Source organism: Onychomys torridus, chromosome 11 (genome assembly GCF_903995425.1).
Source record: "Onychomys torridus chromosome 11, mOncTor1.1, whole genome shotgun sequence".
Taxonomy (NCBI): domain Eukaryota; kingdom Metazoa; phylum Chordata; class Mammalia; order Rodentia; family Cricetidae; genus Onychomys; species Onychomys torridus.
The window spans coordinates 61,804,031-61,818,693 of record NC_050453.1 but is presented as its reverse complement, the minus strand read 5'-3'; the positions used below and the strand labels follow the sequence as shown (position 1 = coordinate 61,818,693).

Genomic DNA, 14,663 nt, shown 5'->3' with positions numbered 1-14,663 from the left:
CAGTCCTGGGAAGTATTATGGGCTGCACTGGGGGGTTTGGGGGGTCGCGGGCCGAGGAGGGCGGTGTGAGGACCGTGGGCGGCGGCACCCGCTAAGGCCGAGGGCAGCAGCAGCAGCAGCAGCAGCATCCGCGCCGCGTCCACCCGCCCAGTCCGGGTTTGTTCAGTCAGGGCAGCAGCCAGGCATACGGAGAAGGGAAAGGAGGAAGGAGCCTTTACCTGGCTCTGCCGCGGCGGGTCCCAGGCCCCAGGTTCCGCTTCCCACTTAGCGCTCTCCTCCCCGCCACCCTCTTCTACGCAGTTCGGCCCCCCAGTTCCCTAAGGAGACTCCGCCAACTCCGCAAGACCCCGCCGGGAAGCAGAGCCCACCCCCTTGCCAATCACTACCCGCTTTCTATCGACCGATGGGGCCTCTGGCCAATAGGAATAACTGCTCCCGAGGAGCCAGGAGTAGGGGCGGGGCTGACAAAACTTAGAGGTGTGGCAAGCACTGGCTGCCCAGGCCCAGTCCCAGAGTGAGCTCCTCCCCAGCCTGTGGAACCCTAAAGTAGAACTGATGGGCGGGATCAAATGGGACCGACAGCCAAACACAAACTCGCAAGAGAAGACCAGACCAATCAGGCCCGGGAAAGGGGGAGGGATGGCTAGCCAATAAGCAGTAGAGGACCCTAGAGTATCTACCAATAAGAAGCTCGGGGTGTGCCTTCCAAGTTCACAGGGGGAAGGAGGGTTTAACCCAAGCAGATGCTGGCCAATGAGCTTAGAGGCCCAGCCAAGCTGAACCAATCAGAGAGTCGGTCTGACCGCGGCACCGTTACTGGGGGCGAGGCCTCTGAGCTCACGTCAGGAGAAGGCCCCTGGCCTTCCAATGTGGGACCGGGGCGAATTCTAGTCCTCCCAATCCGTGCTCGGCGCAGGCAATTCAAACTGACAGCGGGTTAGAAAAAGCAAGAGAAAGCGGAAGAAAAGAGCACAACCCGGCGTGTTCGGTGACAGACTCCAGCGCGGACTGAGCCTAGTCTGCGGCCTCTCCCCGCCACCTCCATCCAACACCACTGCGGGCTCCGGAGCGGCCGCTGGGGGAGAGACCTCCAGGGTGGCAAGTGCGCGCGCGAGCCGAGGGAGCGAGGACGCCGAGAGCCGCGGTGCAAGGGAGGGGGCCCGCGGCCGGGCTCGGAGAAGGGAGCGCGGCACCGGGGCGCGAGCGGCGTGGAAAGGGCTGAGGGGTCTGGAATCGTGCCGGGAGGCCGCGTGCAGCCGGGCAGGCATTGGAGCGCTCTGCGGGCGGGGCTCGCACTGGGAGTGGTCAGAGGCGAGGCTTTAAAGGGCAGCCCGCTGGGCCCCGGGACTCGCTGGATTCCCGGGCAGGAGCTCCGGAGCACAGAAAGTGAAAGCTCTTTTAAAGTTTCCCTTCAACTCTGCTTGTCCCTCCCCACCTCGAACTCCATCCCCTCACCCGCCCCACCCCGCTTCCCCACGCGCAAGTCAAAAGGAAGTAAAAATAAATACTGATTTTACCGCCCCCCCCCCCCCCCGGGGAGACAGAACTCCCTTCCTAATTTTAGAGCTTAGAGAACTCAAGGCCTCCCGACTGGGTTGTTAGCCTGGGGGAAATCAAAGCAGGAACGGTATTGCTCGCTTCCCCTTTTCACAATTCTGTACCTCGCTCTCCGTGGGACGCTATGTCTGCCGTCAACTGTACTTTCAAGGACCGATGCGTGTCCATCCTGTGTTGCAAATTCTGTAAACAAGTTCTCAGCTCTAGGGGAATGAAGGCTGTTTTGCTGGCCGATACTGACATAGACCTTTACTCTACAGACATCCCTCCTACCGAGTAAGTCCCGCGGGTTGCCCTTTATCTAAATGGGCAGTAGATGGCATGGCTCCCTGGGAGTCAGGGTTATCATTTGGTGTTCCAGCCACTCCCAACAGTCTGATGATTCCCTCGGAGTTTATCTAAGTGGGCAGACTGTCTGGACAAAGTCTGTGGTTTACCCAAAGTGGTCAGTACTGAGGTCATGCTTCTAGGCACTTACAGTCACGTGGCTGTGCATCCCTTAAATTGGCTCTGAGGCTCAATGACTTGTCCAAACACCCTTTCTCACTGAAGCAATTCTTCAGTCACTTGGAAAGAAGCGCATAATAATTCATTTAAAGTGTAACTTGTGGCCAGTAATTATAGTAAATTCGACCCTTTTAAAATATGGGCAAGTAAAGCTATATGTAGCCTATTCACCCCTTGAAATCTTTTGTGAGTTGTCATACATGTAGTCATTTTTTATAGGGATAAATGGGATAATACTTTAAGTTTGTGTATGTGCACTTGTGTGGTGCCAAAAAAAGCTCTAGATGATAAAATCATAGAACCCAGTGCCCCAGAGGTTCTGTAATCCATGTGTTGTTTTAGTTAGATATGCTCACAAAAAATTTGAAATATTCTTCCATCTTTATAATAGCTGTGATCATAAGGAAGTCTCAGGTGAGTTGTTAGAGTCTAACATGGAATCAGGTCTTTTTCATTGCTTACTTTTCTTTGTTGGAATTATAATCCCAGTGGATTTATGTGCTAAGATGTGTGAATCAGTGATTGTACTGTTAAGACTTATTATTTTTCATTATATGTATGTGTGTATGAGGAGGGATGGATATGTGCACAGATGCCCTCAGAGGCGAGAGATGTGAGATCCTCTGAAGAGGGCATTTGTGAGTTGCCTGATATGGGAGCTGGGAACTGAACTCCAGCCATCTGTAAGAGCAGTAGATTCTCTTAAACACTGAGCCATCTCTCTGGCTCTCACAGATTGTTTTTTTAGTAGAAAATCTGCCAAAAATGCACTATCATGGAAAAAATCAGGGCCCCTGCATACTTCACAAATGTGAAATGGTAAAGCTGCTATAGGAAAATAAGTTGGTGGTTCTTTAACTATTAAGCGCAAAGCTACCATATGGTCTTGTAATTCCACTTATAGGCTTATATTCAAAGACTTCAGAGCAGCATCTTGTGTTCATACTAATAGCTATAAGATAGCTAAGAGACAGACACAATCTAAATTTCCATTGATCGTCTAGTCAGTGGGTACCTAGAAGGCTGCCTTGAAGGAAAGGAATCCTGCCACATGCTGCAATGGAGACGAACCTTGAGTAGATTATGCTAAATGAAATAAGCCAGCAACCAAACGATAAACACTGTGTGACTGTTTGTATCTAAAGGAGAAGAGTGATAGGAGGTGGGGAGACGGGAAACAGGGAGTTGTTATATAATATCATATAAAGTATAGACTCCATTTTGCAGTATGAAAACGGTCTGGAAAGTCATCCCAAGACAGTGTGGACATATTTAATACCTGTAAATTGTACATTTTTAAAAGTAAGGTGGAATTCTGGGAATATAGCTCAATGGTAGAGCAATGGTAGAGCGCTTGCCTAGCATTTGTAAGGTCCCGAGTTCCATCCCTATTCATACACACACACACACACACACACACACACACACACATTTTTTAGAGGAAACATATGGCAAATTTTTATCTTTTCTCAGAATTCAAATCTTTAGTATATTTGACTGACTGTAAACTTTTTTATCCTCCAGCACCGTGGATTTCATTGGAAGATGCTATTTCACTGGAATCTGCAAATGTAAACTGAAGGACATCGCATGTCTAAAATGGTAATTTGTGGCACTGTTGCAGATAGCCTGAATTTGGAAGGTAGATATTGACACCAAAACCCACAGAAATTGAGAAAGCAAGTAAGAGTTATTTTAGATATCATTGTCAGGGAAGCTGTCTCACAAAAGTGTAAACACTGGGGTTGAGTCCTGAGTATAGGAAGAATGTACCGGGCAGAGGGAATGGTACATGCAAAGGTCCACACAGGAAGAAGTTTAACATGTTCCTTGAGTGTGTTCAACTGTCTGGCCAGCAGGCAGCCATTGAAGGGGTTGACAAGAAAGCAGCACGGTCCAATGTAAAACCCCACTGAAACGTCTGCAAGATGAGAGCCAGAGCTTGGTCTTGCCCACCGATGGGTTCTTAGCACCTAGAACAGTGCCCAGCACATAGAAGACGCTCAACTAATATTAGTTATGAGTGAGTGGGTGAGGGAAGGAAAGTAGGTGGTAATCGAAGCTGTTTACTCTTGTAGCATAGTCCTGGCCCAAGAACAACTTTACTTGCCTGCTAAGTGTGTTGTGATTAGAAGGCATGCTGGTATTCACTATAGCATTCTTTATAGATCTCCCAGAAATGACTGGCTCCCAAATCTCACAGGGTATAGAGCTATAGGAAGAATTTTCACCATCAATATATAAACAACTCATGGAGCCATTTTTTAAAAAGGGGCAAAAAGCCGGGCAGTGGTGGCGCATGCCTTTAATCCCAGCACTCGGGAGGCAGAGCCAGGTGGATCTCTGTGTGTGAGATCCCCAGGACAGGCTCCAAGGCTACACAGAGAAACCCTGTCTTAAAAAACCAAAAAAAAAAAAAAAAAGAAAGATAAAATAAAAAGAACAAACCATTCCCTGTATGTTCACTACAGTTAGCATGAGACTCATAAAAAGAAAATGTGAGAATGAGAATCTTGATGAGCTCCTAAAGACAATCAAACTGTTTTCAACTTGCTGGGGGCTGGAGATTTGCTTTGTTTCTGAATTCCTCCAAAATCACTGCAACTAAATGAGAGTTGCCATCTTATGTTTAGTTTACAAGACCCATGCTCTCACCTACCTCCCACTTTGCTGAAACAACTTTTAAGAGCTTGGACCTTTAAAAACTCACCTTGTCATAGTCCTGAAGCTAGCAAAATCTTTTACCCATAGATCTGAGTTTATTTAATATATTTCACTGTATAGCACATCAGTTTTGAATACTTTCCATAACAAATCACATCCCAAAGCTAACTTCCAAAGAGTATGAATGAAATAATATGCGCAAAGAAAGGTACAGATACGTTAGCATTGTCTCTCTTGCAGACTGTGTAGGCCTGTGAGTACTGTCACAGTAAGCTCCCTCTCATAGCCAGCAACAGGCCACATAGAGGAGAGGGGTGAAACTCACATGATCTGTTTACATTAGCAGACAGGTGCATCTGTGTTCCAGGTGTTACCCACTACAGGTGTTAGCTGCTAACAGTTACCTTTTGTTGGTTTTTTTTTTTTTTTTTTTGAGTGGGAACATTGTAGGCTATCATGTGATTGTTCCATGTAGTTCCTGCCTTCTTTCCTGCAACAATGGACACTTCTGGATGTTTCACAGCCAGGCCGTTTATGGTATTAACAGACTGGACTCCACTGGTAAGAAACAATTGATGGATACCTTTCCTTGTAACGTTTTTCCCAGTACCTGAGGGGAACCCTTAAAACGTTCACAGCTCGAGTGAAACCTTGGATCAGCAAGAGTAAATATTGGTCGCTTTCCCCCACACATTCAGTTATGAAACTATCAGCCAAAACTCATCACCACTTATCACTGAATTGAGGGAAGGCTCAAACTATCTAAACGTCTTAGTCTTTGTTGTTATCCTTTTGAGACAGTTGCACTAAGTAGCCCAGGCTGGCTCAGTCTGCCTGCCTTAGCCTCCCAAGTGATTATAGGTATGTACTACCACACTTGGCAGATTGGTCTTTTTAAACTATCATTGTATTACTGTGAGGTAGTACCTTAATACGTACCCTGATTACAGAGAACTTTTGAAGACAGTATATGATAGTCAAGGGTGTGTGTGCATGCACACGTGTTTGCAAAGAAAGGAGGAAAGGGTCCCACCAGGGCAGTAAGGAATGGGAAGACAGCTGAGTAGCCTCTGTTTGGTGACTCTTTGAGATAAATACATTTCAGTGGCTAGAGGGATGGCTCGGTGGTTAAGAGCCCTGAGCCCTGCCATGCTTACGGAGGACCAGGGTTTAGTTCTCAGCATCCATATTAGGCAGCTCATAACTGTGTGTGATTCCAGTTCCAGGGAATCTGATGCTCTCTTCTTACTTCTACAGGCACTGCATGCTTGTGCTGTGCATATAGACACGCAGGCAAGCATACCTACACATGAAACAAAAGTTCATGAATTTTATACATGTTTCAACATGTACAATAAAGAGTTACAGTAGAATTCTAGTCGAGGGAAATATTTAAGACCAATGTGTTTCAGAAATGATGTCAGTAAGAAAATGTGCTGGGGCCTAGGGAGACAGCTCAGTAGGCAAGAGCTGTACAAGGCTGAAGTCTTGAGTTTGAACCCCCAGCACCTGTGAAAAAGCAGGCATGACTGAGTGACCTGTAACCAACCCCTTCACTGGAGGACGGAAACAGGACCTCCCTGACAATCAATCTAGCCCAAATAGCAAGCTTCAAGTCCAGTGAGAGACTCTAACTCAAAGGCATAAATAGAGTAATAGAGCAGAACACCCACATACTGCTGACTTCTACACACATACATGTGTGGACACACATATAGAAGGAAGAAGGAAAGTATATTATACACTTTTAATATCTTTATTACATTTTATTTACAGTGTGGGGGAGGGTGTGTACATGTGCATACACAATGGCATGCATATGGAGATTAGCGGACAACCTGGGGGTCAGTTCTCTCCTTGTACTGTGTAGGTTGCAGTCACCAAACTCAAGTTATCAGACTTGGCAACAGCTGCCTTTATCCACTGAGCCATCGTACTGAGCCTGTTATCAGTTCCTCTGCTTTTGAGGCAGGGTTTTAGGTAGACCAGGCTAGCTTCAAACCCACTGTGCAACCAAGGACGACTTGACCCAAGCCTGATTTCATGAGGTCCTGGAGTTTAAGCCCAGGGCTTTGTGCATGTCGGACAAGCACTTTAGCAACTGAACTACATCGCTAGCCCAGCATACTCCTTTTATGTGTGTGTGTGTGTGTGTGTGTGTGTGTGTGTGTGTGTGTGTGAGAGAGAGAGAGAGAGAGAGAGAGAGAGAGAGAGAGAGAGAGAGAGAGAACACGAGATATTGCTTTAATAGACCAAGAGATCGTGAATTGCAAGCTAGGTTGTCAAGGGTTTTAAACGCTCCAATTTTGCTTGTGTTTTTAAAGCTGTTTTTTTTTTTTTTTTTTAAATGTCCTGAGATTCAACAGTGGCTCTCAATCCATCACTTTGGCCTTTTAACTTAAAACTATATATGTTAAGATGGCCGTTTTCAAGCAAGGACCCCTCTAACTCCTCCAAGTAAAATAGAGACTCCTACTTTAGGCTTTTCACTTTATATTTGTGTTCCCCATGGAACACATTAAAGAAAGTTTCTGCTTTGATACTGTTTTTCCTGCTTCACAGGATTCCAAACACAGGGTGGAGACTTTTCAGTTTTGATTTACTTTAGAATATTGGTCAATTTTTCAAACATGAAAGAGCAGCATTCTTTCATTTGCACTGACTCTAATCCATGAGAAACAGATGTATCACAGATTTCCTTCCTCCTTAACAGAGAGAGGAAGGTAGCTCTTCTGTCAGATCCAATCTCCTCATTTATTTTTTCTCCTTTGAACCGATTGTGCTAAGTTGCTTCATAGTTCCTGAGTACAGACTCCAAATATGTCAAACTTCTCCTTTGTAACTATAATATTATGATTTAAAGTAGGATTTCCTAGATGCTTGTTGTCAAAGGGAGATTTTTAATGGCTTTGGGACTGTCCTGAGTCACCTGAATAAGTTACACCAAAGGAATGGATGCACAAGTCATACATCATTCTAGAATGTTCAGCATGCAAGTTCTCTAAGAAGTCTGTGTTAGCCTACAGATATAAACCTAATTTCCCAGAGCTTTCCCAAATACATTTGGCAAATCTCAGCTCAGTTTCACTAGAATATCTCAAAGGTATTGGGCTCTCCATTTACCTTTATGGGTTCCAATGTTCACATAGATTTTGGCCTAACAATTCCTTTTATCTGGTCAACCCCTCAGCACATGTTTCCATTTATTCTTGGAGTGGGAATTAGGAAATGTTTTTACCCTAAGCAATTCAGATACAAAACCATTACAGAAAAGTACATGGTAGATGTCTATGTGTTCTGTCACTTCAAATAAGGCCTGACTTCTTGCCTGATTAGATTGCAATATCTCTGTCAAACAAGGTAAACTTGTTTATTCCCACTGCTTCGACCGTGTACCTGTCTCTTTTGGTTCTGCGGCAAATTGGACCCATATTTCAAAAGATGACTCAGCAGGTAAAAGCAATTGCTGCACAAGCCTAATGAACTGAGTTCAAGCCCAGGGAGAGAGAGAGACAGGAGAATTGCCTGGAAGTTCACATATCAGCATGACTGGAATGTACAGCCCAGTATAGTTGAAACAAGAAAGACCCTGCCTCAACAAGGTGTCCTCCATTCTCTATTCCACATGTACACCATAGCAGGTACACATATGCCACCCCACTAGTTAAATTAAATTAAAAATTCAAGATTTTCAGTGAACTCTACAGAATAAAAAAGTAAATTAGCTAAATCTACACCACATGTCAAACAGGCAAAACTCAGAAATAAGGTGAGTGAGATAACTTAGAAAAATACATATAGTTTAATACAATTCCATAAAAATTTTAGCCACTCAGAAATAATATGAATGACATAAATTCAAAAATATGTATGGTGTTATGCCATTCTATAAAAAATTTAGCCAGATATAGTGGCATATGCTTGTAATCTCAACAACACTTGGAAGGTAGAGGTAGAAAATCAAGAGTCCAAGGTCATCCTCAGCTACATAATGAGTTGGAGGCTAGCCTAGGCTACATGAGGCTATCTTAAAAAACAAAACACAACAACACAATTTTAGATAACACAAAACAGTAATATTTATTGTCTACAGTTGTGTACACTTGTAGTAAAAATGCCAATAGTGGTAGAAGCTGGATTCAAACAAATCTTCAAGCCCTGGCTCATTCTATGCTACTGTGTGGCCTCTATCTCAGTGTAGAGTGGATACCCAGGGTTGGTGGGTCTTCCGTTTGCTCACATTGCCAGCTAAACAGCTTGAGATTGTATCATGACAGTTTTTCACTCTCTCCTAATTTAGTATTTAGTCATCCCATTATCCTCAGTATATTTGGCCTAGTACTATACAGCTGTGCTGGATTCTTTGATATGAAATCTGATTATTCTCTGTCAGTGCTGTTTTAGATTATTGTTACAGTGACTGTGTAAACTAGTCCTAAAGTTTACAGCTCTACCTTGACAGCATGTAATCTAAAGCTCACATACTTTAGGAAACCATATTATAACTGACTGCTTTAACCCAAATATACTGGGAATTAAACCTAAAGCCTCACACTTCCTAGGCAGGGACACTACAACTCACTGTCCCCCGAAACCTCTTACTTTTTGAGACAGTGTCTCAGTGAGTTGTCCAAGCTGGCCTTGAACTTGCAATCCTTCTGCCTCCATCACGCCAAGAGCTGGGATTATAGCCTATGCCACCAGGCCCTTCTTGTCTTGATCAAAAAAATTGTATTTCATACATTAAAGAAATGACTCATTTAGAAATTTCTCTTGCATTCTACAAAAAGGCACTCGATCTAAAAGAATCTTGTACAATCTCTATTCTTAAAATCATTGAAATATATATACATATATATGCATGTATGTATGTATGTATGTATGTATGTATGTATGTATGTATTGTTATTGCTGTTGTTAGAAACAGCATTTCTTTATGTACCCCTGGCTGTCCTGGAACTCACTCTGTAGACTAGGGTGGCCTCAAACTCAGGGATTCTTCTGCCTCTGCTTCCTGAGTTCTAGGATTAAAGGCATGTGCTGCCACTACCTGGCTGTAATATATTTTTAATTATCAATGTAGAGTATGAATGGCATTGTGTAGCTGGAGGCAGGGTTGGAGTAGATAGAACTCCAGAGTTCCTTTTGAACTCAAAGACTAACATCCAAGCTCTTGCTTAAAAGTGTCTAAAGAATGCTCATGTCATAGATGGATATTAGTAGTTTTACTTGTAAGACATTTTTCCCTGCTGTTGTCTCTACTAGTGATGCCACAGTTTATATGAGAAGCTTGGCATATAAAGTTTTATATGTCATGTTCTGAATTGTAATAGTAAGCACTAAAGGACTTTATGGCCTCTATTTTCAGGTGTAAACTTCCTACTTTGGGGCAACTTGCCAGAGACAGAAGAATGTACAGATGAAGATATGTTAGAAATTTCAGCAGAAGAGTATATTAGATGAATGGATTACAATATATATATAATATTTTATAGTTTTTCTATTTAAAATATTTAATTGGTCAATTTTAACGTTGCCAATAAAGATTTGCCAATGGTTTAAAAAAAAATAGAGCATTTACTATTTTATTTGCAATTTCAAATTAATTACCTCAATTTAACATAAGCCAATTTTTTTTTCTATATCTACTGCTTCTTCTCCCCTGCCCCTCTGCCCAGGATTGATACATTCTTAACTTCAAATAGGAAATTTCCTATGTCATTCAGCTACCTTCTAAATGGAGAGAGTTTTTCTATAACTCGATGCCAGATAATGTGATTCTATATTCCTGAATAAGAACGATAATACCTACTCCTATATCAGCCACACAAAATGTGCAGCTCAACTGAACATAATAAGGGTTTAAAAAGAGCAGGCTGTCAGGTTTCCATGGGTACTGGTTTTCATATGCTGTATTGGTAATGACTGCTCCAATACGGAAAACAGGGTTAGACATGAGTCTGTCAGAGAACTATCTGTGTATGCTATTTAGCAATGTTAATTATTTACATTATTTTAAAGCCATTGTAGATAGTATGCCATGAGAGCCAGATAAAATCAACTTTCATCTTTAAGTTAGCCATTCCCTAGGGATTTTTCTGTGAGTAGCAAGTCCTAGTTGAGTAGTCTAGGTCCAAAAGGTTTTTCTATGATAGAAAAAACTTAAAGAATTGATTGCTTAACCACCAAACATTATAAAAGAGTTTTCCTCTTTTTCCATTGTTTTTGTTTTTGTTTTTGAGACAGGGTCTCACTGTGTGGGCCTGGCTGACCTGGAACTCACTCCATAGACCAGGCAAGCTTTAAATCCTTTGCCTCAGCCTCCTCAGTAGCTAACACTACAAACCAATACCCAGGCCTGGCTTGCTCTTTAATCCTGTACTAGGAAAAGGTGGATACTTGTATAGCCTTTAAAACAACAAAGTTAAGTCCATAGCATATTATATATTCTTCATTTAAAGAAAAAGTTTAATGCTGGAGTCGAGAACATTAAAATTCAAGGCTGAAAAACAATAACATCTTGAGGTTTGCAGGCAAATGGATGGAACTAGAAAAAAAATCATCCTGAGTGAGGTAACCCAGACTCAGAAAGACAAACATGGTGTGTACTCACTCATATGAGGATACTAGATGCAAAGCAAAGGATAACCATACTGCAACTCACAACTCCAGGGAGGCTACCTAGTAAAGAGGACCCTAAGAAAGACACAGGGATTGTCCAATGACAGTGACAGAGAAATGGATGTGATCTACACGGGTGGGGGGGAGCGCAAGGGTCAGGGGAAAGAGAGCTTAGGGGAGTGGGAGGTCCCAGCTGGATCAGGAAGAGTGGGAGAATAAGGAAAGATATACCACGATAAATGAAGACCCCATGGGAATAGGAAGAAGCAGAGTGCTAGAGGGGTCCCCAGAAATCCACAAAGACACCTCCACAATAGACTACTGGCAATCGAGAGAAAGCCCGAGCTGACCTACTCTGGTGATCAGCTGGTCGAACACCCTAACTGTCATGATAGAACTCTCATCCAGTGACTCCAGGAGTCCAATCAGTGAGAGAGAGGAGGGATTATATGAGCAAGAGATATTGAGACCATGATTGGAAAAAGTACAGGGACAAATAGCCAAACTAGTAGAAACACATGAACTGTGAACCAATAGCTGAGGAGCCCCCATGGAACAAAACCAGGCCCTCTGGATAAATGAGAGAGTTGATCAGCTTGAACTATTTAGGAGGCCCCTAGGCAGAGGGACCGGGACAGGTCCTTAGTGCATGAGCTGGCTTTTTGGAACCTAGGGCCTAGGCTGAGACATTTTGCTCAGCCTTGGCGTAGGGAGGAGGGGACTGGACCTGCCTCAACTGAATATCAGGCTGAGCTGAATCCCCAGGGGAGACATTGCCTTGGAGAAGGTGGGAATGGGAAGTGGATGGGGGGCGCGGGGGTAAGGCTGGAGGGTGGGAAGAGGGAGGACAGGGGCTGATATATAAAATTAAATTAATTATAAAATAAAAATATTTTTAAAAAATTCAAGGCTGACCTTCAATAGAATGTTTCTGGTCCTCATTCAGCTCAGGTCTTGATGTGCTGTTAAGCTTGGGTTCTCTGTGAAGAGGCAGTACCAGACAGTCCCACTGACTGAAATAAACCCAAATACTCCATTGCAGCTGGACAGTATTTTGGATTACTCAGCTACTTTTCAATGATTCTTTTCTAGGAAAGCCCATTTTAGGCAGCAAATGAATTCATACATTTTTATCTAGAGAAATACATTCACAATGATTTCTTTTTACATTTTTTCCCCTTCAGTACTGGGGATTTAACCTGGGACCTAAGGCTTGCAAGACAGGGGTTCTATCACGAAACTACCCCTTTTAAAATAAAAACAATTACATCGTCTGGAAAGACCAAAGCAGAATCATGTATGTGTGTAGGTAAGCATTAGCTTTCTGGTCCTAGAATAATTCATGGGTTTAGAATCATCTATGCACTTGTTATCTTTTATTTCTATTAGTGAATTATTCTATTCAGCAATCTGTATTATTCTCCTTCAGGTGGCAAGATCTGCACAATAATCTACTCGCACTTGATTTGGGAGAACTCAGGGGTTGAGGAAGGCTCCAATTCCCAGCAGCAAGTGACTTAACAAAGGCATGCTTAAAGTGATGTGGCCCCAGACAAAGCACAATCGTCCCAAGTAAGAGCAAAGAGAGGAAGCTGAGAAATTCTTAAAGAAGAAATAATACCTGACAGGAGTTTGTGCACAGGAGTTTGCCAGCTGGGATGAGAGTTCAGGACAGAGAACACAGGAAGAAATGGGTGAGGAGATAAAATTACCTTGCTTACTTGGGAAATTATAAGTGGTCCCCATACCTTGTAAGGAAATATTAAGGATTAATTCAAGATGAAGCACAGTTTGTCATTGTCTAGTTTAAACTTCACCCAGAAGCAGTGTAGTTATTGAAGTTTTGGGAATAAAATGACCAGATTCAGGACAATAGTTCTCTTAAAGTATAATCAAGTTTAGTTTGCTAAGGTTATTTCCTTGAGGGGCTTAACATGACTGTGAAAATGATATTTCTTCACCCTCTAAACCTATGTACATCTTGAAGCTCCCCGAGCTCTTGTCTTCCAGAGAGCCTCTGGTCTGCAGGGGCTCTGCCTCTTTTCCTTCCCATCTCACCATCCCTGGCCTTCAAGGAAGGGACAGTGGGTCATCAGCTCGTTTGCTGTGGAGTTTTCTGCCACTTTATCTTTTCCTCAAACCAGTTTCTCAACACCAGGCTCTGTTGAGGCATCTTGAGTGGGACCCAATCTTAAAGCTATAACGTTTTTAATAAACCCTAGCTCTAAAAAAAAAAAAAAGAAAGAAAGAAAGAAAGAAAAACAGGTCCTTAAATATTAGTATTTTGTAGATTATCCTATTAAGAACTGATCTTTTGACCTCTGAGTCACATGGGACTGATTAAGGATAATCTATATTTATATTTCTATATATTTACTTTCCTTTGGTAAGAAGGCAGTGACCATAACATATAAACCATGATATAGAAAACAACTAACTGTAGCTTGCAGAGGTTGGGAGGAAATGGAGTGCATGTTCTTGCTTCAATACTGAATTGCTTGATGAAGGCTCTATATTTTAACATTCGTGCTCATAAAAGGAAATATTTTCCTTTTCTGCCCCCCCTCTCTCCTCTAAAAGTAGATTAAACCATAGTTTCTTTCTTTCCTGGTATTGAGTGTGTGCCAAATCTACCCTAAACTGCACAGATGGAAAAAATTAGTCTATGTCTGTGGTACCTCTGGGGTTGAATATTTTTAGTGCTTAAATCTTTAGCTAAAGGTTCTTTCTTCCAACACTAAAGAATGATTTTATTGTTACTCAGTGTACAAACTCACTGATGTAAAAATTAACAGTACCATATTTTTATATTTCACTGAGAATTGTCACATAAGTCTTTAATTCTCAGAATCCTTTTGGAGTCATCATTTCATTTCCATTTTATAAATTAAGACTGTCTCCTCCCCTCCTCCTAAGGAGTCACTATTTAACACAGGTTGGCCTTGAACTTGCAGCAATCCTCCTGCCTCAATTGATCAAATGCTGAGATTACAAATGTGCACCACTATGCCCACCTAAGCTAAAAAGAAAGTCTTAGTCCAAACACTTAAAGAATTAAAAGACTACACTAGGTTTGAGTTTTCTCATTTTTGTTCAGGGATCTCTCTTAGCTCCCTAAGTGACCCCATACTGAAATCTATTGGTTTTTTTCCCCAGCTATAAAATCTAGGACAAATTTTCCAGGGAAGTGCTTTTTCTTTTTCTTTTTTTTTTCACTCCCCATCCCCTGGACTGGGAATCAAATTCTTGGAGGCTCATGTGCACTAGACAAGCATTCTACCCCTGAGCTACATCCCCAGTCCAAAGACATTTTC

The 14,663-nt window shown here is 42.7% G+C and overlaps 2 protein-coding genes across 10 annotated transcripts in view; one reads left to right on the top strand and one right to left on the bottom strand.

Moving 5' to 3' along the window:
• Positions 1 to 485, bottom strand: part of Srgap2 (SLIT-ROBO Rho GTPase activating protein 2) — a 221,896-nt gene extending 221,411 nt beyond the window's left edge. For 4 of the 7 annotated variants that reach the window (XM_036202875.1, XM_036202872.1, XM_036202873.1 and 1 more), the window contains exon 1: positions 219 to 484. The gene's annotated coding sequence lies outside the window, so the exon portion shown is untranslated. Of the gene's footprint in view, positions 1 to 218 lie in introns of all 7 variants that reach the window. The other 3 variants (XM_036202869.1, XM_036202871.1, XM_036202876.1) reach the window with 1 other exon arrangement.
• Positions 178 to 10,274, top strand: Fam72a (family with sequence similarity 72 member A). 3 transcript variants are annotated; one of them, XM_036202878.1, is made up of 4 exons: positions 178 to 1,833; positions 3,589 to 3,666; positions 5,204 to 5,289; positions 10,097 to 10,274. In XM_036202878.1, exons 1-4 carry the CDS (start codon positions 1,682 to 1,684, stop codon positions 10,189 to 10,191), a joined length of 411 nt encoding a protein of 136 aa, XP_036058771.1. In that variant the 5' UTR covers positions 178 to 1,681; the 3' UTR covers positions 10,192 to 10,274. The 3 variants fall into 3 exon arrangements, with proteins under 3 accessions (XP_036058771.1, XP_036058770.1, XP_036058772.1); XM_036202877.1 differs by having other exon boundaries at positions 5,165 to 5,289; XM_036202879.1 differs by lacking the exon at positions 5,204 to 5,289 and having other exon boundaries at positions 10,097 to 10,151.
• Positions 10,275 to 14,663: the final 4,389 nt, after the last annotated feature.